The 27,407-nt window shown below is 40.5% G+C and overlaps 2 protein-coding genes across 2 annotated transcripts; both read left to right on the top strand.

Moving 5' to 3' along the window:
* Positions 1 to 365: 365 nt before the first annotated feature.
* Positions 366 to 14,150, top strand: HSPA14 (heat shock protein family A (Hsp70) member 14). The gene is made up of 14 exons (XM_050915118.1): positions 366 to 422; positions 644 to 724; positions 827 to 909; positions 1,891 to 1,939; positions 2,785 to 2,878; positions 2,999 to 3,089; positions 4,267 to 4,371; positions 5,189 to 5,350; positions 6,261 to 6,416; positions 7,698 to 7,800; positions 9,992 to 10,204; positions 10,608 to 10,781; positions 11,803 to 11,873; positions 13,456 to 14,150. The coding sequence occupies exons 1-14, from the start codon at positions 366 to 368 to the stop codon at positions 13,532 to 13,534; spliced, it is 1,518 nt and encodes a 505-aa protein (XP_050771075.1). The 3' UTR covers positions 13,535 to 14,150.
* A 1,288-nt stretch (positions 14,151 to 15,438) lies between these two features.
* On the top strand, positions 15,439 to 26,144 carry SUV39H2 (SUV39H2 histone lysine methyltransferase). The gene is made up of 7 exons (XM_050892133.1): positions 15,439 to 15,457; positions 16,669 to 16,814; positions 17,797 to 18,468; positions 20,242 to 20,388; positions 21,980 to 22,109; positions 23,618 to 23,733; positions 25,749 to 26,144. The coding sequence occupies exons 1-6, from the start codon at positions 15,439 to 15,441 to the stop codon at positions 23,725 to 23,727; spliced, it is 1,224 nt and encodes a 407-aa protein (XP_050748090.1). The 3' UTR covers positions 23,728 to 23,733; positions 25,749 to 26,144.
* The last annotated feature ends 1,263 nt before the right edge of the window (positions 26,145 to 27,407 follow it).

The raw sequence follows: 27,407 nt of genomic DNA, 5'->3' as shown, positions 1-27,407 counted from the left end.
ATTTTAATCCCTATTTTCTCACTGGCTGGGTCTGCTGGGGTTAAACGCGCTCCAGCCCGAGCAGGCCCCGGCCGCCGCCTGACGAACTCCCCTCAGCGGCCGCTCCGCGCCAAACGCGCCAAACCCGCACGGCCTCTGCCCCGTTGCCATGCGTGATGACGTCTCTCTCTCGATTTTTCTCATTGGCTGCTCCGCCGATGACGGCACTTCCAAGTGCGCCTCTCCGCGATTGGTTTGTGAGAGAGCGCGGCGCGGGCTTTGATTGGCGGCCAGGGAGAAGAGGGGAGCGGGATTGGTTGGGAGCCGGGGGGGGCGCGGTGCATTGTGGGGCAGCGGGCGCGCGTGGAGCGGGGAGGGGGGGGTTCATGGCGGCCATCGGTGTTCACCTGGGTGCTACCTGTTCCTGCGCTGCCGTCTATAAGGTGAGGGGCTGAGGGGCCGCTCCCTGCGCCGTGTGCCGTCGTGGTCGCTCGGGGGTCCTTGCTAGGAGGAGGGGGTGGGCCGGGCCGGGCCGGGCCGGGCCGGGCCGGGCCGCGGTCATCTCTGTTCCCTCACGGCGCTGCCGGGTCATGCAGCGAGTAAAGCCCTGACGGGGCGCGGGGTGCCCTGAGGGGCGGCTCACCGGTGGTGCCTCTGTCCGCAGGATGGCCGCGCCGACGTGGTCGCCAACGACGCCGGGGACAGGGTCACTCCTGCGGTGGTTGCGTTCTCGGAAAGCGAGGAGGTGAGGCTTTGCTTCTGTGGTGGTGGTTTGGAGAGGAGAGGAGCTCTGCCTGCTGCTCACTTCTTGTTTTGTTTTTTTTTTTTTTATTTATTTTTCATTCAGGTTGTTGGCTTAGCTGCAAAGCAAAGTAGAATAAGAAATATTTCAAACACTGTAGTGAAAGTAAAGCAGATCCTTGGGCGAAGGTAAGAGAACAGGTGTGAAAGGGAAGGTGAGAAGTTTTCCTCGTTAAAGCTGGTCAGTGAAATGTAGTCTCAGCACTGATACTGAAGGCATTTTAATCTAGTGTGATAGTACTTAAGTTAACCTGGCATTGACAGGAGGGTATGTCATATCTTAAAATTACGTTATGAACTTCTTGTTCGACATTTCATTCCAGGGGTAAAGAGATGCGTAGTATTTTATGTCTGAATTTGTCTGCAAAAATCAAATTGTGACATTTAGTAACAAGTTGCATATGTGCTTTTGATACATACTTAAGTTTCTTAACTTTCCTGTGGCTAAAATCCACTGTGGTTTTATTTGCATGAAACTTTGTATTGCTTTTATTATGATTGTGAAACACATTGATGTAATGCCTGTTATGATTCTTCAGTTAGTGGAGCTGTGATGATTTGCACTGGCAGTTACAGCGATACTAGAACTAAACTTGTTGGTTTAGGTCAAACATCAGAGATGCGACAAAACTTTTCAGTGATGACCTAGCTGTGTGTTACAGCTCTTTCATTGAAAGGAGTTGACAAGATGATGTCTATTCTGATGTATTTCTCAGCACTTTTCAGAGGCATAACTTTACATAGTTAGTAGAGGGTTAAGGATAGTCAGCTTATTGCTGTCATGTTATTTCAATCATTGCAGCAAAAGTGCCACTGAAGTCTTTTATAATGATCATTGGAGGTAGCAGGTTAAAACAATGTGTTGGTGTTTGTTTTCCCTTTTCACTAACTAGTAGGTATTTTTTCAATCATTGGTTTGGGGAAGGGAGATTGAAAGGTACCAGCAGTCAGAACTGTTGGTTTTTCTTCTCCTGTACAGTGGAAACAGGAATTTTGGGTGAAGTATAGCTTCATATGCTGTAGATGTTATAAGGAATATCAGCAAGATGAATTTGTGCAATTACCCTTGAGCATGTGATTTATTTTGTTACTTTGAATTTGTCTGGACAGCTCTGGTGACCCACAGGCAGAGAAATATATTGCAGAAAGCAAATGTTCAGTGAGTATGATCTGGGTTTTTTTTTTTTTTTGTTCCCAGAATAACTTGTATCATTTTATACTTTTCTTCTTGGCATTGTTTGTGCCACAGCATGTTTGTGTTCTGTAGTGATCAGCTCTCATTATATAAGGTCCATTTGCTGCCATATAGAATGTTTCTGTTTTTATAAAGGAGAGAACTTAACCGTGTTCTGAGATCTGCCATCATAATATAGTCCAACAGAAAAATTATATATATCTCTTGGCCATTCTCAAAAGGGATGATTCTTAATATATTTGGGTAATAGCGTTGTGGCGTTTCTTAGCTCCAGTAGAAGATGCTCATTACAACATCTTGTGATAAAAACGCTTAACCACTTGATTTAATCTCAGTATTTAATTTGGATAATACTGTGCTTGTTACTAGAAATCTTTTTGCAAAATAAGAGAAAAATTATCCTGGAAGATACATTCCTGAAGAAGGAACGAGTGTTTCTCTGGTTTTTGACTGTTCATATTGACATGCCTATATAAATAGTTGTCATTTTTTCTTACGGAATATAAACAGGCAAGAACTTTTGTTCTAAATGTTGCTTTTGTACTAACGAAAACTTCTTCATAGAAAAAGAAAGTCTGTAGTCTTTAAGTCCATGTGAATGTCACTGTCATGTCTGTTGGATAATACAAGTTTTTTGTGGTCTTCGATAAGCATCTTGGAAGCATTTGTTCTCTTGTAGTAGAGTACTAACACAGAAAGTATTTACACAGTCCAGTGCTTTTTACTTTGAACAGAAACTAAATGAAACATTACTTTTTGTTAATAATCAAATTGCGTATCTAACAAAGATATGTTGGTTTTGCTTACAGATAACTGAGAAGAATGGAAAACTTCAATATGAAATAGATAATAAACTTATTAACCCAGAAGATGTGGCAAAACTAATTTTCAGTAAAATGAAAGGTATATAATAAGGAAAATCATAACATGTTTTAGTTTTTTAAGCTGTCCTCATATTTTTAAGATGTGGTGTATTGGTTTTTTTGCTTTTAATCAACATGTTCTGCCTATGTTTATAAACAGAAACTGCTCAGTCTGCATTGGGTTCAGATGTAAATGACGTTGTTATCACTGTACCATTTGATTTTGGAGAGAATCAGAAAAATGCCCTTGGGTAAGAGGATTAAGATTTTTCTGTTATTTAACATGCCTAAAGCAGACCGGCTGGCAGATCAGCAATGGGAATTCTCCTGCTGGACTTCAGCTTGCGACTATCAGTCAAGACATTGGGATGTTATCTGAATTGGGAAAATACGAAAGCAGGAGATTAAATCCTGACTTTAGAAACTTTTAATGGAATTCACTGTTGTAGCCAAAATGAAATTCTGAATCAGTTAAAATGAGAGGGAATTTTGGTATCATCAAGGATAGAATGTCATTTCAGATGTGGATCTTCAGTGTCCCCTTTGAAATGCAAATAGTTTCTCAACCCTCCTCCATAATTTCCCATCCCTTCATACAGCAGTGCGCACCAAACCAAGTGGTGTTACATGACTTTATTGAGGACTGTTTTGTCGGAGAGCAGATACGGAATACACACCAGTATTGAACTTGGAAGTTCTGTTTGAAAAAAATTCTGCCGTAAAAGTTCCTTCATAGGAAAACTTAAGTAGACTTAAAGCTGTGCATAATTGGCAGCATCTATTTCTACTTTCTGATATGTAGAAGCCGTAATGTTTAACTGTCATGAAATACTTAAAGCACACTTAAAGTTGGTCATAAAACATTAGTGAGCTGGGTATTTGCAGTATGTATAATGAAACATTCTATTGCTTTGGTATATGAGTTTCAAAATAACTTCAAAGTGGAAGAAACAACTTGCAGGGCAGTCCCAGGGTTACTGAACTTTCAAGAAAACATGTAAAGAAAATGTTAGAAGTGAGGTGCGGTAGCTTGATTTGGAAGTAAAATAAATTTTCCTAGCATGATATCTGTTGAAATAACGTACCAAAAACTTTTAATGCCACACTTGAAGATAAGTTACCAAGTTTGAGGGTGGGGTTTTTCATCTTGTAGTTGAGGGGGGTTTTGCTGGTTTTTATGAGGTCTGTAGACTGATACATCAGTGTTTTCTTTGACAATGAGCACACAGCAGATCCAACTACCTGAAGAACACAATAGCAACTGAACTTCTTGATACCTTTCTTTTCCAGTCACTTCGCTTTGTTTATACCATGCTGTAACCAAGTTCTGAGTTGGTGGTGTATGTAGTTCAGATGCAATCTTAATAGCGTGCGTGACTATAGTGAAATCATTAAAGTAAAATGAAATGCTGTTATGCCTTATCACAGGGAAGCAGCTGCAGCTGCTGGATTTAATGTTATGAGATTAATTCATGAACCGTCTGCCGCTCTCCTGGCTTATGGAATTGGCCAAGATTCACCCACTGGGAAAAGGTAAAATCCTAATATTTTACTTCTTAAATGTAAGCTGCTGTACTTAAATCCTGAGAAATCTTGAATCAGGGAATGCTGTGTAGCCTTAGCAGTCAATACAGAATTAATGATTTGAGGCTTGTTTTTCTTTTTTCTCTCAATAAAGCCAATAACAATTTAGAAGTTGTAAATCCGTAGTGTTTTAAATCCCTTTGTTCTGGTTTTTATTTTTTTAGAATTGTTTTTAAAGATTTGTCCCCAGATTCTGTCTTGCTCTTTAATGAGCTGACTGGCTTTAAGAAAAATGCATCCCTTCTTAAACAGATTTTGGCATAGCTGTTTTTTAATTGCGGGAGATGGGGTCATTTTACATATGGTAGAACAACTAAAGCCGAGTTCCTGGGTTCAGTAGGTGCATTGGATTTCCCTTAAGAATATTCAGATAATTTGCAAGATTTTCAAAATAGCAGACTGCTGTCACTGCAAACAGATGTCTTGTCTTTTTTTTCTTCTTGGTTGGTATTTATTTACTCTTCTCATAATTCTGGCCTATAATCTTGAATGTAATGTTCACTTCTCAATTGTGTCATAGGAAAAGTGTTGGCTACTCTCACTGTATGAAATAGACTAATTTTGTCCTTTAGGGAACATTGTCAAGCAGTCGGTGGTACTAAGATGCATTAAATACAAACACCCCAAATCAAATTCTCTTGACAAAACTGATGAAAACCTGCAACATGTTGTATGGTGGTCATCTTTTTAGAAAGTGTGTCGAAGTAAACATAATTTTAGATGACTTGTATTAATACTACTTTCTTTTTTTTTTTTACCATGGCAGCAATGTGTTGGTTTATAAACTTGGTGGAACATCGCTTTCTATCACAGTCATAGAAGTAAACAGTGGAATATATCGTGTGCTTGCTACAAACACAGATGATAGCATTGGTGGAGTTTGCTTCACAGAAGCTCTAGCACAGCACTTGGCGTCTGAATTTCAGAGGTAGGTTTTGAATTCCAAGCATGTTGCTGTTAGGACAGGAACTTCGTTATCTGGTGCTTGCTTTCAAAAAAAAACCTCATACTAGTTTGTCAGATCTAGCAGACTGTCTGCATGTGAAATGGCTTAAGTAAAGTTATTAAAGGAACAGTCAGCTGTTGGGGGCCGAGGAGGAAGGCTGGGAAATACTTGCTTTTGGGTAGATGTCGCCTGAAGTTCGGTGTTGAGCTATAAGGGCTCAGCTATGAACTGTTCTGTGTTTTGAGTGATGTACGTGACTACAGGCTGCTTACGTTCTTTCAGCCACAAGCTTTTGGGGTGGCAGGGAATTCACCTGTGTGGGTTTTGTTTGTTTTTCTTGTTGGCTTGAAGGACCGTGGAGGGGCTTGGGTCATCAGACTGAAGTCTGTATGGCAGGTCATCCTATGCTGAACAAAAATGGAACAAATGGCATTACCGTTAGCTCTAGTTGTCTTGAGGTGGTCAGTTGTGTACTATCACAGAAGGAGACTTTTTGGATGAAATATACTATTTTGTTGACGTGTCTAATGTTTGGTGTTCTAGTTCTTAATCTGTCATTAAAATTAGTTAACTTGCAGGCCTTTTCTTGCTGTCACTTACAGGATTTGTTCAGCTGAGAAACTGTTCAGAAAGACTTAAATCTGAATGATAAACACTAATGCCCGAGATCAGGGTGCCTCTACACAGTGTTCTTTAGTTGAAATTGGAAGTAGACACTTTCATTCTTTGCGAGCTTTCAGTAGTGGCATTGTAGATAATACTAAAATGTCTACAGAAGAAAAAGTTCAATAGCTTTAACCTGTTCTTCCTTTCGGAAGGTTAGTGTTATCACTTTAATGCCTGCCTTTCTAAACTGGTACCTCTTTTTTTTTTTTTTTTTTTTTAAATGTAGGTCTTGTAAACATGATATTAGAGGAAATCCCAGAGCCATGATGAAGTTAATGAACAGCGCTGATATTGCAAAGCACTCTTTGTCAACCCTCGGAAGTGCAAACTGTTTTGTAGATTCATTGTATGAAGGATTGGATTTTGATTGTAATGTGTCCAGGTAAAGCAAATCTTGAAGCTACTGCTTTTATATAAAACTATGCTTGAAGTCTTTCTAGGTGGCATTTAGAATGTTCAATAAGCTTTGATTTTTGGTGGCATTAATTTTAGAAATGGAAGTAAGATAGAAGACCAACTTGCTTGCTTTCAGCTTTGTTTCATATTGATCTTTCTGTTATGATGCGATCTGTAGTAGTTGGGGTAGTAACACTAACAATGTTGCCGTAATGGTTAGAAAATAAAGTGCAAAAAGGCACAAAGAGACCCCATCTTTGGAGTCTGGTTGTTGATGAAAGGGGAATAGATACTGTAATTACTTAAGGTGGTTCCCCCCACCGCATTATTGTTTTTGTTGTTGGATTTTCCTTAAAGAAAAGATGACTTTTGGACTCTTTCATCTAAATGAGCTCCAGAACAATAGGAGTCATGGAAGTCTTGATGTTGCCTCTTTTTGACAGCTGGAGTAGAAAGATGTTTTCTGTCTTTTTTGTTCATGCTGCTGTGTCCTACTCTAAGTCTTTTCTCTCTTGGGATGATCCCTTATTGAGGTGTTTAGGTAATTTTGATTGCTCTTCCAGTCAGCAGCAGCTTTAGCAAAATGAAATAGACTTTTCAATTCCAGAACTGTGCATCCACTGCTGCAGCAGTTGGATCTGGTAAAATAAGGCACGGTATGTTTGCAAGTGTGAGAAGCAATACTGTATAACTTGTTTTGGTTCAGTTTTGGGTAATGATGCTAGTCCTGTGGACTCGTGTTGCAGGATTTGACTTGCTGTATTCATACAGAGTAAAACTTCCTCTTCAGGCTTGAAAGAGCCCAAAGCAAGCACAAGTTTGTTTTTCAGTTTGCTTAACCTACTCCCTGTGTTGCAAATCAGGACACAGCTTGATTTGCCTCTGAAAATTCAAGAGGCACATTTGTGTCTTTGTGTCTCCATTTTAAAGATGATGAAGCAGTTCCAGGATTTTTGCTTCTTTTTTTCTTGTGTGAGTCAAGACAACAATACTGGTTTTTCTCTAGAGTACACTGAAGAAGAATGAATGTGCATTCCATGTAGGTATTAATGATGGAATCAATAGCACAGATATTTTCACAACAGCAGCAGAAAAAATCGCTTCTTCAAGATTAATAATTGGGAAATAAGATTTTTTAAAAAAATCCCTTAGTACCAGGTATAGCTAGAGAACCAAAGTATATTCTAAAAATGATTTTTCTTCCATTTCAGTTATTTGTCTCTAATGTATGAGATGACACTTCTTGAATTTTTTTTTTTTCTTCTAGGGCCAGGTTTGAACTTATCTGTTCTTCACTTTTTAGTAAATGTGTAGAAGCAATTAAAAAGCTCTTGCAGCAAGTTGGATTTACAGCAGATGATATAAATAAGGTAATAATAGAAATTACTTGTCTGTAGTATGCTTTATAACTCCACAAGAAGAATATTTGAGGCCTGTTTTCCTTGCAGACTGAGATTATTTCATTATGTGTTTAAGCATTTTTGGCTCAGATCCAACAAAGTATGTAGACTCAAGATCTTTAGAACTCCTATCTTTGATTTCGGTTACTTGAAGTTAAGTATAAGGTAGAGTCAGAGTCAACCATGTGTTTTTACTGTTGCATATTGAGTAAATGGTAGAGGATTTGTCTCCATTTGGTGTGTTTGCGTAGCTCTTGGTAGAGCTGAGGAGTACCTTCTTTTAAATTTAGTATATAGACTTTCTTCTACCTTCACTGAGCTTTGGATGGGATTTGCTGACACTTCTGAAGAAAGCCCGAGCTTAGACTTTTGTCTTACGAGTTGAACAAATCGCTTAGTGTCTACTTGGTGCCTATGCTCCTCCTTGTTAGCTTAAAAAGCTTAGGAACACATTAGATGCCAAACCATAGAGTGCTTTAATACCAAAGATGGTGAGTAAAGTAGCAAACATTACTAGTTTCATTCAAATGTCTTTTTTTGCTTTGGTTTAAGAGAGTAACTTCATCTCAATGCGTGTGCACCTGTGTGTGGCAAAAAGTGCTGCATTTATTGCTGGTGGAATTGGCACATAAATTCTGCAGCAAAAGTTAACTGGCGCTTTTAATGATACTTGATGCTATTTCAGACTCTTAATTAGTGTTTGTCACATCTGAGTTTCACTGGTAGGATAATGAAGTATCCCAGGCCATTGTTCAGAGAATGTCTTTTGTTTTCTGGTGGCAGTATTTTTTAGGTGGCTCAATGTGATGTTCTCTCAGGCCTTAATGCTTTTTTTGGAGGGGTGGGGGGTGGGGCACCTTAAATATAAAAATAAACTTAATTTACAAGTCTTAAGTTATATTTTACATGAAGAAAAGTGGGAATTAGCTTTCTCTCCAGATCTGGTGGGGCTAATAACTTTCCAGATAGTGGGGCTAATACCATTTAATGTCTCTAATAACACGGATGATGGGGTAGCATGTGCTCTCAGCAGGTTTGCAGACAGTACCAAAATGAGGGGAGCAATCACTACCACTGTAGGTCAAGGCTGCTATTCAGAGGGGTTGAAAAAGGCAAGAGAGATGTATATAATAGAATAGAATATTTCAGTTGGAAGGGACCTACAATGATCATCTACTCCAATGGAGAAGAATATAACGAAGATAAACAAAGGCAAGTGCAGAGTCTGGGATGGAGTAATCCTGTGCAGCAGGACAGGCTCGTGGTTGCTAGAAAGCAGCTTTGCAGGAAAAGATGTGGGGGTTCTAATAGGCAGTAAGTGTGATAGCAGTCAGCAGTGTGCCTCTGCAGCAAAGAAGGCCACTTGCATGCTGGGCTGTAATAGCAAGGGTGTAGCCGTGGGTGTAGGAAAGCGTTTGTTTCCCTCTTTGGCACTTGGACAGAGTGTCCAAATACAGTCTCATCATTTTTGGGCTTCACAGGAGACGAAAGGTACTGACCTACTGGTGCCAGTCTGGTTGGAGGGCTACCGAGATGGTTTGGGCCAAGAGAGCTGGGTTTGCTCACCTGTAAGAAGAGGCTCAGGGGAGACTAGTGCTGCCTACAGTTACCTAATCGAGACAAAACCTGACTTACTCCTTCCAGTAGGTGTATGATGGAAGGGTGAGTGGCAAGCAGCACAAGTTACAACATGGGGAAATTTTAGATACCAAGAAAAGAATTTGTAGTGTGAGGGTAATCAAACACTGAAACAAGGGCCCTCAGTCTGTGGAATTTATATCCATGGAGATAAGGTCCTGAGCAGCCTGTTGTGACTGGACCTGTTCTTGGCAGGAGGTTGGACTAGATGACTTGTGGAGGTCCCTTTCAGCCTGGCATTATTTTATGATTAATTCCTCAATTTTTAAAATGTTACTTCATCTAGCTGACGCTTACTATAAGAAACACTTTTTCAAGACACCGTTCCAAACTTGCAGGCTATTTCCTTTAATTTCAAATACAAAAGTAACAGAAGTCAAGCAAAGATGGCATCAGTTTTTCTTTTAACAACTACAGATGATAAAATATCCCAGAGCAGTTTGCATTTCTGTGTTGCAGGTTGTGATCTGTCTGTTTTATCTGTCAGAAGAAAGATTTGAAATCATTAAGGCATGTTTTCCAGGTAGTTCTGTGTGGTGGGTCTGCTCGAATCCCAAAGCTACAGCAGCTGATCAAAGACATTTTCCCAACTGTGGAATTACTGAATTCAATTCCTCCAGATGAAGTTATTCCCATTGGTGCAGCCATAGAGGCAGGAATTCTGCTAGGGAAAGAGAATCCTTTGTTAGAAGAAGCAGCACTTATTGAGTGTTCCGCCAAAGATATTCTTCTTAAGGTAAGGCTTAGAAACTTAGAAAATTTTACTGCTGCAATGAATATACAGTGCTACTTATGAATGACTGATGATTGAGAAACAGTGTTGTTTTATTATTAGTTCTACAGATTGGCTGTAGGTCAGCAGTAAGTGGTAACAGGTTTATTGACAAGAAAATTGACAGGAAAAACTGCTTGATTTTAAGGGGAGATAGATTGTGTCTTTCCTGTGTTGTAATAGCTGGACTTTTTCATTTTTTTTTTTATAGGAACGTCAAATTTTTTTTTTTTTTTTACTTGCTGTGATAGTAAATGTGGCAGAGAGCATGAATCTTGGATTTCTTTTCTCATGGAGCACTCTTGTAACGCTTCTAGCTCAGTAAAGTACTTAGAGAAAGGCATGAACTTTTTTTTTCTTTTTAAAGGGAGTAGACGAGTCAGGGGCTGACAAATTCACAGTGCTATTTCCATCAGGGACACCATTACCAGCTCGAAGGCAGCACACCCTGCATGCTCCTGGAAACACTTCTTCTGTATGCCTTGAGCTATACGAGTCATTGGGGAAAAGTCCCATGAATGAAGAAGGTAAATTTGCACAGGTGAGTATATACACATTCATAGGCATTTTTAATATCAACCACTTGGAAATCAAATGAATCTGGGGGGGGGAAAAAAAATTAAAACCGAAACCAATCCCACCCCTACCAAAACTTCTTGTTACAAAATTAGAATGACGTGCATCTCTTTGGAAATGGTCTTTAAGCGTTCTTCTATAAATGTGTTACAAAGTATTGTGCACTTTTTTAAAGTTTAAATCGAAGTTTCCCTTTTGAATTTCTAAATGGCTGACTGGGTTTGATGTTTGGCGCTACTGTAGTAAGCTCACCTGGGATAAGAGATCATAACCAGTCATTCCAGTAGTGTGCATCTCCAACATTTTAGAAATAAAACTGCTGGAGGTAATGACGTAGCTAGTGTCTGTACTATTGCTTACTTTTTGATCTTCCTAGATTGGACAGGATCTTGGTATTAAATACCAGATTTGATTTTTCACAGTGGTAAGATGGTGTGATTAAATCTTCACCCGATACAAAGATATTACTCGGGAGTCAACCCATTGAGAGAACACAGCTTGTTTGAAACAGTGATGATGTGCTTACCTTGGCTTCAGTGCACTTAAAGCATCACAGAGGGGGCAGATGTGGCTGAAATGGATGAAACACTTGAGAAAATTGTTATTCCACCTTGGTCCTGCCCAAAGATCTTGAAGGGGATAGGCAAAGGATGTTCCCTCATAATTACAGAACTGATCCTAAGTAAAGGAATATGCTCAGCTCTTACTGTAGTTTGTGGGAGTTGCAGGTATTCCAGCTATCTTACTGATAGACCCGGAAACAAAACCACTGAAACAGTAGTGCAAATAGCTAAAAATGGATAGATTTGCACTACAGATGAATGAAGTCCACTAGGGCATGCTTTGATGTTGAATCATTAGTATGAGATGCTGAACAGAATGAATTGCACACCTTAGCTATTGTGTCACTTCCATTAAACTGCTGTGCAAGGATTTAGAGAACTTGATTATAATTGAACTTCTCTTTTTTTTTTTTCTTTAATTAGATTGTACTCCAGGATTTAGATAAAAAGGAGGATGGCCTACATGATATATTAACTGTTCTCACTATGAAAAGGTACCCAAAACATTTATTGTTCTGCTGTTTAACTTGCTATGTCACACTTCTGACAAGCAGTCTTTTCTCCAGTTACAGAATGTTTAATTTTGTGTTGAGAAATTTCAGCATCTCATTGCTTACAGGGCTGTGTCCTAGCAGGGGTAAATTCTCTAGGAATATGGGTTTTATGCAGTACCTTCTGTGCTTTCATTGTTTGATTCCTAACGACATAAATCTTAACACAGTTGTATAGATGATTTTTAGCAACTTCTGAACCGTTGATCAGTTTAACCATGCCTGAGAGCAGTCCGGATCTCAAATTTCCTGTGGAAGGGGGTCAGGTAGTTCTGTTCAATGCCCACACTCTTAGGGAAAACTGAAGTAGAACCTGTCTTTATTGGTTGCTAAGGAATCCATGAAGGTCTTCTCATATGCAGCATTTGTGATGAAAGCCTGTGGCTCTATCCTTTCAAGAGGCAGGGTTGTTAAGCATGAGAAATAAAGCCACAGGAAATCAGGCTTCATAAATCTACTTTTTACAGAATTACCTGTTTATTATGGGAAAATATGAAGTATCTTATGGCAGGGTGGGGACTGGGGAGGACATGATATTGAAGAAATTTCTCAGTTTTAGGCCTTAATAGGCCTTGGGCTCATTTGAAATACTCTAAATAGTTTATAAAGATATCAGAAGGTGGAATTCTAAGTAGTCAAAGCATGTTTGTCTCCTGAGGACTGTCCTGAAGTTCATGTTGCTTTTCTAAATAATACGAAAGCTGTCTAGATGTTGCTGAAAAACTAAATGCCTGCTTGCTACTTGAGTTCAAAATACTTCATTTTCTTACATTAACTATCAGGTGTATTAATGCTCTATTAATAGACTTCACCTAAAATACCTTGTTAGTCATACAGAGATTTGCACTTAGCATTGATAAGAAAAACGTCTTAGGTATTATATATGCAACTGTGTAGCGCAGAAAAGCTGCATTATTTTAAAGGAGTTTTTAGTAATATTTAGGTGAAAAAGATGGGGAAAGTTCACTAGAACACACCTATTTCTATCTAAACATTGCATGTGACTGTTGTATGTCTAGGTGAAGTAGGAGTCAATATTGTCTCTAATTCTTGGATTTTGAAAATTAAGGTTTTCCTCGTTGAAGGAGATCCTTGGTATTTAAAGACTACTACTTTTAAAAAGTCAAGGTCTCATGCTTTGAGAAGACATGCTTATCTGTTGGTTGCTGTTACTCAGAGTTCTCAAGATGAATATTTTGAATATTACTACATATTCTAGTTACAAACCTGTACTAAATAAACTTAGTTACAATATTTAAACATATTCCTGAATCTGTTCCAACACATGTAGAGAAGATACGTGCTTTAATGGAGGGCAAGAAGTGCCCTCTAAATACTCAATAAACTAAACCTAATTTCATAAATCAATTTCATCTGTGTTGAAGCATGTTCTTCCCTGGATATTTTGATGCTAATCTTTCTTCCTTTGGTCTGCATGACCATTGTTTATCCTCTCTGGAACAGGCAGTAACATACCAAGTGTTGTGTTGAGATAGTCCTAAACATACCTTTTTCTTTTATCTAGGGATGGGTCCTTGCATGTTACCTGCACAGATCAAGATACTGGAAAGTGTGAAATCATCACTGTTGAAGTGGCATCATAGTCTCTTTTGAAAGGCAACGTTTTTCTAAGTTGATTTTTGTCTCTTGTTGGCTTTTCTGCCAAAGTGGTGACTCTCTCTGAGATGTCTTTAATGATTCTTAGGGGACTGTAATAAACTGAAGTAAAACATTAATTTGCCACCAAGTCTGTTTGGAGTGGAAAGCACGGTGCAAAATGTTAATCAAGACATGCAGACAGCAGAGCATTGAATTATCAGCACCTCCTTTAAAAAAAATGCAAAGGGCAAATCCTCGTGCCTGTGGTTCAGCGACCAGCGTATTACATAGTCTAAAGATTTTTCCTTGGACTAATCAGGTCGTGTGCCCATTCAGCCAGTATATCTGTGGCTTCAACAGCATAGCATTGAACTGTCGAGAGCTAGACTGGTGCAAATCCACTCTCTGATAACTGTACCAAATTGTACTGAAGTCCTGTGTGGTCCTGATGTTGCCTGAAACCGGGGAGGTGATGCCCATCTGTGCTGGCCTCTTGAGCGGGATTTTTTTTTTCCCGGAGTTACTGTAAGATGGTTTTGTGGTATTACCTGAAAAATGTGTGTAAGGGTTATATGTGCTTATTTATGTGTTCTTAATAAAATACACTTTTTTTAATGCAGATCCTGGCATCCTCTGTTCTGTGTGGCACTGTTCTAATCTGTATGTCGTCATATATTTGGATATAAGCTGGCAGCTTTTTTCCTTTTAGGTAGGGGAGTAACAAGAAGGAGATGGAGCAGGCAAGTGTAGTTACAGGATTTGCAGTTAGGGGGCAACAGTTCAGCCCTGAGAGGACCAGATGTTACCTTGTAAAATATTCCAAGTGACACAGTAGAGCCTCAAAACCAGACGGAAACTAGAGCAAGGGATGCCCGTCTGGATTTGAAGAGACCTGTGTTCAATTACCTGTTTTACTACAGGCTTCCCAAATTCTCTTGTGTTTGCAGAACATGCATTTCTATATTGCTTTTGTGAGGTAGGAAGAGTAGATACTGCATAGCATAGCTATAAATCGTACTGTGTTCCAAACAGGTGTCTGTATTGTGTGGCTTGCCAGCCTAGACATGGCGTTTGAACTTGTGAGGCTTCCTTGAGTGGACGAAGTGCTGGGAAAGTTCTGCCCCCCCCCCCCCCCTTATCCCTGGGTCTAAATAAGTAAAGAGTTTGCCAGTTCCTCTGTGAAAACTTCTAAAAGGGGTCCTGGAAAAACCAAAGTCTGGTTCTGTTGGGGCGGTGGAGTCCCACAGCCGTTATAAATACAAGTGAAGGGGCACTGAAGCGCTAACTAGCGGCCAGGCATGTTTAAGGGACGTTTTGTTGTTACAGTGCCAGTTGGTGAGGTTTATGGGGCTTGGGGTTAACTTGAAAGCTGTATTGATAGGGAACACCTCTTCTGAGACGTGTGTTGTGATGAGAGCGTGACTTTTTTAAAAAGGTGTCTGAAACCTTTCTTCGTGGTTCTTTCTTTCAGCTCTCTAGCTAGCAGCGTGCTGAAGGGCCCGGTGGAAGTCTGCCCGGTGCCTTGCGCTTCCCCCGCCCCGGGCACTGCCACCTTCGCAGTGCTATAAAAGAACAAAGAGAAATCGCTTTAAACTTTGCCTCGCTTCTTTTTCATCTTTCTGACGGCTGTGACTTCCACAGCTCCGTTCCTGCCGGGGAGCCCCCCACCCTCCCCTCACGCAGGAGCGCAGCCGCGGCGCTGAGGCGGCTCCCCGCTGAGGCCGCCCTTGCCGCCAAACCCCTTCGCCTGCGCGCCGGGGCGGGGCCGCCGTGCGCGCGCCGGCGCCGCGCTCTCCCCTCCGCCCCCTTCCGGAGGGGGGCGGAGCCGCGCGGGCCTCGACCCGCGGCTGGCGCCTCCGGCCCCGAGCGCGGCCCCCTCTCCCCTCCCACCCCCCCCCCCCCCCCCAAGATGGAGGGCTGGCGAGGAGGTGAGGTAGCGGCGGCGGCTCGGGCTGGGGACGGGGCCGCCCGGAGCGCCTCGCTCGGGCTTTCCCTCCCTTCTCCTTGCGCTGGGTGGGCCGAGAGGGAGGGTGCGGGGAGGCCTCCCCTTCGCTCTCGGCGGTGGGCAGCCGCTGCCGGTCCCTCTCACCCGACTCCGTTCGGACCGTTGCCGCCACCCCCCCCCCCCGCACCGCTCTCAGCCACCCGGCCGCAGCGGGGCCCGGCGGGCTGGCGACCCTGCCGCTTCCTTGCGGGGGGTTCTGCCTGCTGCCCGGGAGAGGCTGTGGGGGGGAGGGCGGGGAGGCGCCTGAGGTAAATATGGGCGGGGGAGGGAGAGGCGCTGGGGGGGCCCAGGGCGGCCGCGGGAGAGGCGCCCGCCGCCCCTTCCCCGCCTTCCCGAACTTCTGGCGGTGCGCCCCGAAGGTGAACTCCTCCGGGGGCGGCCCTTTCCCGGCAGGAGCTGGGAGCCGGGGCCGGGGGGGGTCCCGGCGCGCTGCCGTCGGGTGCTGAGGCGGGAGAGCCCCGCGGTGCCCCGGCCGGCGGCGAGGGGAGGGAGGCAGGCACGGCCCTCGCCGCATCGCAACGCGCGGCTCCTGCTCTGAACTTCATCCCACCCGCGCTTCCCCACCGCAGCGGTGTTTCCCGGGCTCTGGCGGGGAGCTGGCACTCTTGCCACGCCGCTCTGCGGCGTGTCGCGTCCCTTTAAATCCGCCTAGCCGACAAGGCGCCCGGGATCCTTCTGGAAGAGCGCTGTGGATCTTTCTTTCCTCGTCCAGTCACCATGGTTGCATCGCAAGTGCTCGATTCCACTTGACTAACTGCAGATATTTGGCGGTCTTACTAAAGAATGGAGGTTTCCTTGTCGCCGTAGTTCAGTTATGGGATGCTGTAATTGTAGGAAAATTATTCGGTTCTTAGTGCAGCTTTCACTTGTGGAAGTCTCTGCCCTCCAAAATGTTTTTTGTTGTTTATAAATGTACGTACTGTACAGAATAAAGGTGCAGGGAGGGAATCACTGATGTGTTTCACTTTACCCATTAGAGAAGGGTTGAGTTTGACTCTGTGAGACACTGTAGTTGTACAAGAGACTCGTGGACTGCTATCACAAATGATAATGTGGGGACTCTGGGATAAGGCGTAATGATTTCAATTTAGCCGAGACATTAAATAGGATTCTTTACCAATTTTCTTATTGTAGCTTGGTATGTGCCATGTCTAGCTTCACTTGAGACCCTCCAAGAATTATGTAGGAAGGAAAATCTCAGATGTAAATCCATTGGAATCACCAACAGGAATCTAAAGAGTTATGAGGTGGAATATTTGTGTGACTACAAGGTAGAAGAGGTAAGAGAAACACAGACCAATTTGATCACTCTTTCAGCTGAAATTTGGAAGCGAGCCAAAGGTAGTTTTGCTCATAATATAAAGTAGCAGGCTGTGAGGACAAAGCTGTTGCTGACGTCGAATGAAATATCTTTTAAACTTTGAACTGTAAACAGAAAGCAGTATAACTACTGGTTTCAGTATGTTGAAGGAAGGTCTTTTTCTGAAATTACAGAGATGTTAGAATATGAAATGTTTTGCCTTTGCGTATCTAGAAGTTAAGCAAAACGCTGATGTGTTTAGGTTGTAGCTTGGTATGTATTACGATGCTTCTCCTTTATTTGCAGGTAACAGTCTATATTTCTCTCTTGACTGTTGTAGTCTGTTTGATGAAGAGTTAGGGCCATGTGCTGCAACTGGATTCCTATGGCTTGATCGTGCCAATGAAATTCAGTCTCAGGATTTGGCCTTGTTACAGTTATTTGGCCTTTTTAAAATAAGTACCAAAATGTATGCTTCTTGATTATTGATACAATATTACCTGTTTTGAATGGCTTAGTTTTTTGGGAGGATGGTTGATATGACAAATAGTGTTTTTTAGAGATTTTTTTGCTAAGTTTAGAATTACTTTTTTTGTTCTGTATCTGATATTACTACATTCTGCTTGTGCGTACGAGTCATACAACTAGTTAGCATAACTTAGTAATTGCCTTAACAAACTAGCCTCCTCCAGGTATACCGTTAGCGATCAGAGTTCATCCCAGCTGTTATATTTCTTTGCTCCTAGAGATGGTATGTAGAGTATCCAAAGTTGTGCTGTAAGTTAATTTGCAAACAGAAAACTTGATTTTTCTCTTTCTCCCCAATTCTAATTGTTATGGGGACATCAAGACCTGTATGCCGTTTCTTAACTCCAGAGCTCTTGTTTTTCTGTGTACTCTGTGATGCTAGATTTCAGCAAAATGAAATGTGGCTAAATCTGTATCTGTTTCTGTATTTCAAGGGCACAGAATACTATCTTGTGAAATGGAAAGGATGGCCAGAATCTTCAAATACTTGGGAACCTCAGAAAAATCTGAAATGCCCATTGCTTCTTCAAAACTTTCTTAGTGACAAGAATGAATACTTGTCTCGGGTGAGAGAAGGCAAAGCACTGAAAGTGAGAAACCATGTTAAAGCTTTGAAACCTGCGGTTGCAGATTACATTGTAAAGAAGGCTAAGCAAAGAATAGCTCTGCAGAGATGGAAAGAAGAACTCAACAGGAAAAAGAATCATAAGGCAATGATTCTGGTAGAAAACACTGTGGATCTTGAAGGCCCTCCTTTAGACTTCTACTACATTAATGAGTATAAACCTGCTCCGGGAATAAATGTAATAAATGGAATAACGACTGGCTGTGAATGCGCTGACTGCCCCGCTGAGAAGTGCTGTCCAAAGGAGGCTGGATTTATTTTGGCTTACAATAAACGAAAGAAGTTGAAAATCCAGCCCGGCTTGCCCATCTATGAATGCAATTCGTTTTGTAGGTGTGGGCCTGACTGCCCTAATAGGATAGTACAGAAAGGTACACCGTATTCTCTTTGCATCTTCAGAACTAACAATGGCCGTGGTTGGGGAGTAAAAACCCTCCAGAAAATTAAAACCAACAGTTTTGTGATGGAGTATGTTGGAGAGGTATGTATTTATCTCATATAGATGAATTATTTACAATAAAGGCAATGTTGGAGAAAATCTTGATGAGCTTTCAGTTTTAACACTTCTTGACTTCTACTATATATTAGATAAGTCTGCTTTTGAGTAGAAAAATACAGTAAATAGACATTCAGGATGACAGCAAAATTATATTGTCCAGAGCGTTCCTCCATTCCAGAGCAATTGTAAAAGGTTGAATGTAAAGAGAATACTTATCCCATATGTTGCTAAAGAATTATTTTAGATACTGGCCCTGATAGTATTTCTAAAAGGAAGTCCTTCTTTCATGGCAGTCGTATTCTTCGTTCTTCCCTGATCATCTTTATTATTGTAGTTTTTTGCTGTTCCCCAGGCACAGTTGTTACCAAACTCCCCACCCAGTCTGTCAGTCCCTTTTCTGTTTTGTCTGAACTTTTAAGGTAGAATTTCCAAACTTATTTATTACTTTTGATTAACAGCAAGAAGATGACTTGCAGTATGGACATTATCTGTTTACTCAATCTCATACTATTTCAAACAGAACTTTCATGTTATGAAATACAGACCTTGAGTTACTCCTGAGATTTTGTATTGCCCTGTGTTTATTTGGTTCAACCGCTGCTCTGCTTCAGCGCTTTTTACATCAGTAGCTCCTGGCAGCCTCTCTGATCCAGTCTGTCGTATTTCTGTCACAAATCTGCCTTGCTACTAAGTTGACTCAAAATAATTCCTTCTGTCCCTTCCTACAAATATTTATGGTCTTAATTGTATTTCTTCCTTGTTTCCTGCCCCAAATCTTCTGAATTCTCATGTTCATACCTTTCTTGTAAACATACAAGAGGTCAGTCATTCAAAGTATCTCTGTTGAGGGGTTAATGCAGAATGATGATGATGTAATTTTGTTGCTTAAAGGAAAGAGTGTGTATTTACCCTTTCACCTGAATCTACTTATTCCCTACTGCTGAATAAGTTCTCGAATCTGATCTGTCAGAAAGATTTTAGAGGGTTTTTTTGTCCAGTTCCACCACATTTCGTATCTGTCTTGCTGCCAATTTGTGATTTCTTTGCTGAGTCTGCACAACAGAATACATTTAACGTAACAGGCTGCACATGAAGTTGTTTAAGCTGTTGCTTCTGTCAAAAGTGATTGTAGTTCTTCTCTTCCTCTGGGGAGTTTCTGGATTTCTACCTTGTGCTAGTACATGCTAGCCTAAATTGCATAGATTCAGCTTTGTGAAGTGATGTATCTGTCTAAGTTGTCATGAATAAGATCTTTCATTGCAGTCAAAAATAGCAGGAAGAGATGCTTCTAGGGAGGGAGGAGATGAATGCTGGACTGTAACTGTGACTGGGTTGTAAAGACTGATACCTGTTGATCTTCGCCTGTGCAAAGGGAGAAAGTTGAAACTTTATGTTAGGGGAAGTAAACAAAACTTTCTGGGTCTAATGAAAAAATTGTGTGTGTAGAAACAGTTGATTGTATCTGTCATCATCAAAACTCTAATAGAAGGTGCTGATATTTTTTTTTTTTTCCTGAGACAAGGTAGTGCTGTGCATCAGCTGTAGACAAATTAGATCCAGAGAAGCCTCAGTCACTAATTAGTTTAGCTGTACGTATGTATTCTTTATTCATTAGAGATGGAATGCTATTTCAACATCAAAAAGAAAATGTGGTATTTTTTACTAAGTAAAGTTTTTCTAACTTGATTGTGATTTTTGTTTTAATTTAGTAATAGTTAATAATATGATGCAGGTTTCTTTTTTCTCTTTTTGTAGGTGATTACAAGTGAGGAAGCAGAGAGACGAGGCCAGCTCTATGACAACCAGGGAAATACATACTTGTTTGATTTGGACTATGACTCAGATGAATTTACAGTAGATGCAGCTCGATATGGAAATGTGTCCCACTTTGTGAATCACAGCGTAAGACCTTGTTTTGTATACTAAGAATTTGGAGAATTGTCCTAATTGTGCCAGAAATATCTTCTCCTACTGTAAACATTTTCTTACCATATTCACAGTTTTTCTGGAGTAGTTTGTTTCATGCCAGCACAGTCCAGTCAGTTAGATGACATAATAAGTGGAATGGAATACTTAGCCTTACTCTGAGTAAGACTACGTACCAAAATCTGGGAATGAGATGTTGCCTGAAGTGGGCATCTGGTAGGACTGGGGTTGTCACTGAAACTGCTGGTTCTAGGCGACCAAAATAGGGTTGATTTGGGTGTGTTTTTTTCCAAGTAACTAAAAGACCTAACACTTGAGAAGTACTTAATAAAATTAGTGAAGAGTCAAAGACGATAGGAATTGATGCATTATTTTTTAGCCGGGCACGATAGGGGGTTGTGCCGAATTTCATCCTTCAAACATTGGTAGAGGAAAAAATAAAAATTCCTATGCTTTCTTGTGTATTTCTCACCTGTAGGTACCTTTTTCTCTCCTAAATCTAAACTTGCCAGAGAACTCAAAAGTAAATTTTAAACAGGAAATTTTTGTAGTGTTTTGTTTCCTGTTCAACTGAAGTACCTGAAGCAAGAAGGCTGAACTGCATTTGTAAAGATTTCTGAACTAAAAATTATGATTTCTTACTGATGTAATGTTTGTGAGGTATGCAGTCAGTGTTCTACAAATACGGTAAATTCATGTCTTCATATATGTGAGCTGATGATGTTTGTATTTCGTGCGGGCTTGCCAGGGAGAAGGATGAAGAAGAGTTTTAGATACAACCAGTTGCTCTTCACTTTCAGAAATAGGAGTGAAGCATTCTCACTCTTTCGTGTAAAGTTAAATGTCTACCTTCACTTCTGATTCTTTAACGTGGGCTATATTTTACTGTTAAAGAGCAAAAAAGCACACAGAGTTTAATACACTGTTTCAGTGACTACTGACTTCTGACACTTAATCCAGAAAAAAGGTAAAGTGGTTTCTAATTCCTGCTTAGTGTCCTTGACCCTTCTCCTGCCACCCAGCCCACAGCAGATAATTCAGAAGCCAAGCAGGTTAGCAATTGAAAATAGAAATTTATGCATAGTATGAAAATATTATTTCTGGCCTGGAAGCAATACTTAAACCTAAATACAGAATAGTGAGTATGTGTGGCTTGAAACACTATGTTGTTTTTTCTTTTCCTTCAACTTCAATTCTTTTTGTGGGTTTTGTAGGTAAATACTAACCTCTGAATGTAGCTTTAATTGCTTTGTCATCTTTTTTGTTGTCATCTTTTGAAGGTACCATATTTTTTTTTAATAGGCTGTTGCATATTAGTGTAGTCTACCTACTGTGTAAAGGTTGCCTTCGTGAAAGGACTCGACTCTAACCTGTGAATGTTCTCCTTTAACACTATTTCAAGAACGTAATTTGTTGATTTCAGAAGATAACTTAATTTCAGACTTCTGTCACTGAGAGAAGAACGAGTTCTTCCTTTCCTGTGACCTTGGTTTACTTAAACACTTCGGTGAAACTTAGTGTGCATTTTTCTTTCTTAACAGAAATTACATTAATTTTTGCCTTACAGTGTGATCCAAATCTTCAAGTCTTCAATGTGTTTATTGATAACCTCGACTTGCGTCTTCCTCGAATAGCGCTGTTTTCTACACGAACCATTAAGGCTGGAGAAGAGCTAACCTTTGACTATCAGATGAAAGGTCTGCAGATTTTAAAACTGTGCTTGCAGGAGGTTTGGGGCACTGGTGGGTTTTGTTGCAGCCTGACTGATGGTAGCATTTTAGGTCAGGCACTGCATCTCCTTAACACGGCTCTGTGGATTCTAGAACAGTCACCGCTCATTGACGTGTAGTGCAGACAGAGCGCACCCAGAAGCTTTTGTGTGCACCTCTAGCGCATTACCTCCTTCAGCGCTCCTAGCTCACAGCAAGGGGTTGTGGTTGGAATGTCTGACGAGGCAAATTACTTCGAAGATTTGTCACAGGAATGCTCAAAGGAATGGTCAGGCTACCATTTAAAAAAAAAAAAAAAAAAGCTTTCCTTTATTCAAATTGGCATTTCGGGTAAACTACTTTCTAAGTAATCTGCTAGTGATAGTTACAAAGACAGTTGTAACAGCTGAGTGGTCTAAGGCACCATAGGTTTGTCTCTGGATTCTGGTGTCTGTAGGCCTCAGTTGTGGATGTAGGTCCTATGGTACAGATGTTTAGGATGGAGGAAGGACAGTCCAAAGTTTACTATTGTTTTGCTGGGTTGGATACATTGATCATTATGCAGAGGCTTGAGGAAACAAAGTTCTTGGTGAAATACTATCGGCTCTTTGATAATTAAGAAGGAAATTTTTTACGGTGAGAACCATCATTCACTGGAACAACCTCTCCAGGGATGTGGTGGAGTCCCCATCACTGGAGTTTTTCAAGATGCAATTGGACAGGGTGCTAGATAATCTTATCTAGGCTGCCTTTCCCGTGAAAGGCTGGACCAGATGATCCTTTGAGGTCCCTTCCAACTTGGGCTGTTCGATGAATCTTTGATACTTGATCTTCCATTCAGTGTTCAAGGTCAGGTTGGAGAGGGCTTTGAACAACCTGAGCTAGTGAAAGATGTCCCTGCCCACTGCAGGGGGTTGGACGAGATGGGCGTTAAAGGTCCCTTCCAACCCAAACCATTCTATGACTTATTTTTTTTTTTCCAGTACAATAAAAAATTCTTGAGGTTTGCTGGCAGGGGTGTTGTGTGTGTCAAACTTTGCGTTCAAACCATTTATCCACAACAGCGATGTATTGTTTGCCCTGCTATTTTGTTTTCAGAGAAGCAGCTCTACACTCCAGAGCCATACCTCATTCTCGTAGAAGCTCTCTTTTAAGTACTGACAAATTCATCTTATTTGAATCCTTAAAACTCCTCTTTTTTTTATGGTGTCTGTGACACTGACGTTCAAGGCAGGCTGTACTCTCAGCTGATCAGTATGGATACAGACCTGAGGGTACAAGGCTCGAGTTTGTTGAGCTTTGTTTGGATTCTGACTTGTATGCTAGGTGTTGTGTAAGTAGTTTTAACGTGGGTGTCAGTAGAATTTGAGTATAGCTTCACACACAATTGTTTTAAGAACTGGGGTGGTAGAAGGCTTTTTGAAGCCATTTGAATACCTGGCACGGTTTCAGTCTGTCTTTTAAAACTTCCTTATTTGTGTTTATCTGTGTCGCAGGTTCAATAGATCTGACTTCAGACTCTGCTGATGGCCTTAGCCCATCCAGAAAGAGGATCAGAACTGTCTGTAAATGTGGAGCTGTGTGTTGCAGAGGTTATCTCAACTGAGTTCGGGTATCCAAAGTCACAAATACTTTGTTCTCTTTTAAATGTGTTTTAAGAAGACTCTTCTTTCACACACATATTAAAGTATTCTTACATCTAATGTAAATAAGTACAGTGAAAACAAGGCATTACATTTGTAATTGAAATGGCATTGGCCAAAGAAAGAGATGTAGTGTTTCAGGCAAATACAGAATTGATAACGGGGATTAAAAATTGATTTTTCTAGAACTGTTATTTAGGAAGCAGTAAAACGTATGCTAAGAAAACTCTTTACCTTGATTTGAATATTCGAGTGTGAGCTTACAGCCATAGGCCTTTTAGGAGCTGATTTCAGTGGGATGAAGTGATGTTATGTATTTTCTATACCTTGAAAAGTCTGGAGGCATTTGATTTGAATCCTAAGTCGTAGCTGACAGTTCTTTTGCTTTTTTTGTGGTATAAAGAAAAGCTTCAAGAGATTAGCAATAACATTTATGGCACCAGGGTGAAGGATTAAGGACAGCCATCAGACTGTGTCTAAATGAAGGCTCACAGGAACGCAAATTGTAAAATGTCCATTGAACTCCACGCAAGTAAAGTAATTGGTTTTAGCAGATTCCAGATGCAAGATCAAGGTCTCGAACGTTTTTAGCCGATGTTACGTTATTTAGAAGTTTTACATATAGAAGTTTTGTCAATTGTTATGTTCTGATTTTTAGTTAGGATGCTATAGGAGGTCTGCAGTTCTACAGAGATTTTGTAAATACCGGATTACCGGTAGTAACGTACACTGTTTTCATTGCAGAAATTTGGCAGTCATTGCTGAAACAAATTACTGGCTACAGTTTGGAAATAGATAACAAAAGAATAGGGAGAGCAGCCCATTGTCTAACAAAGCTGATGCGTTATGGAGATATGCTCAGTTATCTGTTAGGTGCAGAAATACCCTGGGAATTGATTTGTATTCACAACTGTTTTTGATTAAGTTTTTACATACTGTGACTTTTTTTATCTAGTGACAGACTTTTAAGATACTAGGCCTGTTTTTTCTTGTTGCAAAAATGTTAACTTCAGTGAAGTTAGACTAGGGGTGAGTTTACCCGTTTGCTGTAGACATTTGTAAGATGTTCTTGAATGTAAAAGCTGAGAAATGTACTGTTCTTCAGCTGCTCGAGTCGTCTTTTTTTTTTTTTTTTTCCCTGATCGTCTTAAAGTTGTCTTGATCTATTCATAACGTATGCTAAGTTTTGCTTGGCTTCAGAAACACTGAAGAGCAGTTGAGGTAGGTTATGAGTGGAGTTACAGCCAAGGTCCATGCCCCAGGGATGATCTAAGTGCTTTATTCTCATGGATTAAAAGCTTGTAAAACTTGCATATTGCTTACAAATCATGTAAATGTTGATAGGGTCAGGCAGAATAATGTTGCTCCGTAAATGGATGCTAGCTATGTATCATAGGTCAGCTAGTTACCTTTATAAGGTGCACAGCTGTCGGCTCAGGTGAATGAAGTCAAGTACCCAGCATGTAACTGTTTACTTAATTTGTTAGAAAATGCCTTAAATTCCATATTAATTACTAGCACTCCGAGAAGAGTGTTTCAAAGGATAACACAGGTTCTTTGTTCATTAAGAAGCACAGTTGCATTTGCACTGAAGATCCGGCTCTTTGGCAGAAAGTGAAATTTTATATGCTACTAGCCAAAATCAGTTTCACGGTTGGGGTGAAGAGTGTGGGCCACTGAAAGTGCTGTGTAAGTTTTGTAATCTACAATACAAAGAGATAACACGTTGAAATAGATACTTTATGTTGTTTAATGAATAGGAGCAAGTTTGCTTAGGTTAAAAGTATCTGACATTACCAGGCTCACCTGTATCCACACACTTGGATAAATGCTGAATCTAGTCAATTTTTATCATGCCACGTCTCTAATGATTTTTTTTTTATATATATATATAAAGTTGGAATGGAATGTGGAGCTTTAATGTTGGCAAACTCTAGATGATCTTACATCATTTGGAGTCATTAGTGCTTTCTCTTGCATGTAGCCCGATTCAGCGATGCATTCCACGTGGATGGAATCTGCAATCTCCAGCTCCTTAATCCGCTGCAGTCTGCAGCCTTCCCTGTCGGTACAGGATGGCGAGAGTGGCTGCGGCAAGAAATGGATTCCTTACCAAATCGGTTTCTCTGCCCTCTCCTGTGCGAGACAACACAGGGCTGGTTCGACACTCTTTTTGTCTGTCTACGTCCATGCCCAGTTTGATTTAAATATTGCAAGTAAATTCATTTTAAAAGATAAAAGTCTTAGTAGTTGTACTTGAGTTCAGTGTCTGCCTTTTTCCCAAGGCAGTATATGTTACCACCAGCATTGGAATAACACTGCTGTTCTTTAAGGGTATGTGTGTTACCTCTTGTGCGATAAATAAAGGACTGTTAATTTATGTTCTGGGAGGTAACAGTATTTTGTATTTATTTGAAGTAAACCCATGTATCGAGTTTCCGATTGAGAGCCTTGAACAGTATTTTATATTTACATATTCACAGTGCATTTGGATTGCAGTCAGTGAATTAGCTTAATGGGACACTGTGTCACTTTTAAAACTCCTTTTGCTGTTTTTATGAGTTTGGGGGAAAATTGCCAAATTGGAAAAGGAGAAAAAGCTGTTTTCAATTTCCTAAGGAGCCTAAATGAACCTAGCTTCTGCCTTTGTTTTGCTTTGTGGTCTGTTAGCATCATCATGGCCACCAGTTCAGTTGTGTATATGCACTTCTTAGAGACTGGTAACCTGTGATCGATCCTCTAGCTGTTCTTTTTTGTTGGATTTAATTTTTTTTTTTTTTTGGTAGCAAAACTAAAGCTGCAAGATCACCTGTAAGAAAAGCTATTGTCTATTTATTTAATCTCAAAGTTAAGTCAATCTTTTGGTTATTTCTAATGTATGTTTTAGGACTGTGTACATTAGAATATGCAGTTTGTAAGCTCAGGAACATTTTCTTTTCATAATGTGTGATCTCTAGTATTGCTATCTTCCTATAGTTTTTGATAAAATAAATTAAATTTAGTTTTTCTCTTGTTGTTGTCATTCTTAACAAAAAAAAAAATCGTAGCCTGTCAAAATTAGCTGTAGCTGAGCAGTAGAATTTGCTTAGAACTGCAGCCTCTTAATTCCTGTTTTTTCTAGCACTATAAGGACTGTAGTAAAGCGATCATGAGGAAGTCATGTGTTTCCTATTCAGTTTATGGCTGATAAGAACTGGTATAAATTTACACTGTTGACTTGTCTAAAGCAGACTGGGTTCCTGTATATTTAAGCACACTGTAAACACAGCCCTGAACTTACATGTGTAGTACAGTTAAGGAAACAAGCCAACAGAAGAAATTCTGCTCTGAATTACTTTATTCACAGAGGTAGTTACAACAGCAGTTTCTCTCACTCAACCTTGCTTTAAAAAAAAAAAGTTGATAGACCATGTTTTGACATTATGTTAACAAATCCCAGCAACGGCATGGGCAAGGTGACAGTGGAGAAATACATGGACTTGAATATCCTTAAAACTATACATAGATAATTGATAGCAATTTTTCTTCTCCCCCCCCCCCACTGTTTGCAATAGCAGAATGCTGGCTGGCTTAACATTCACGTATCGCTAAAGATGGCAGAAAGACTGAAGACATACTCGGAGGGGAGAGCTGTCATTCTAAA

Source organism: Gymnogyps californianus, chromosome 1 (assembly GCF_018139145.2).
Source record: "Gymnogyps californianus isolate 813 chromosome 1, ASM1813914v2, whole genome shotgun sequence".
In the NCBI taxonomy this organism is placed as follows: domain Eukaryota; kingdom Metazoa; phylum Chordata; class Aves; order Accipitriformes; family Cathartidae; genus Gymnogyps; species Gymnogyps californianus.
This window is presented reverse-complemented; position numbering and strand designations above follow the sequence as displayed.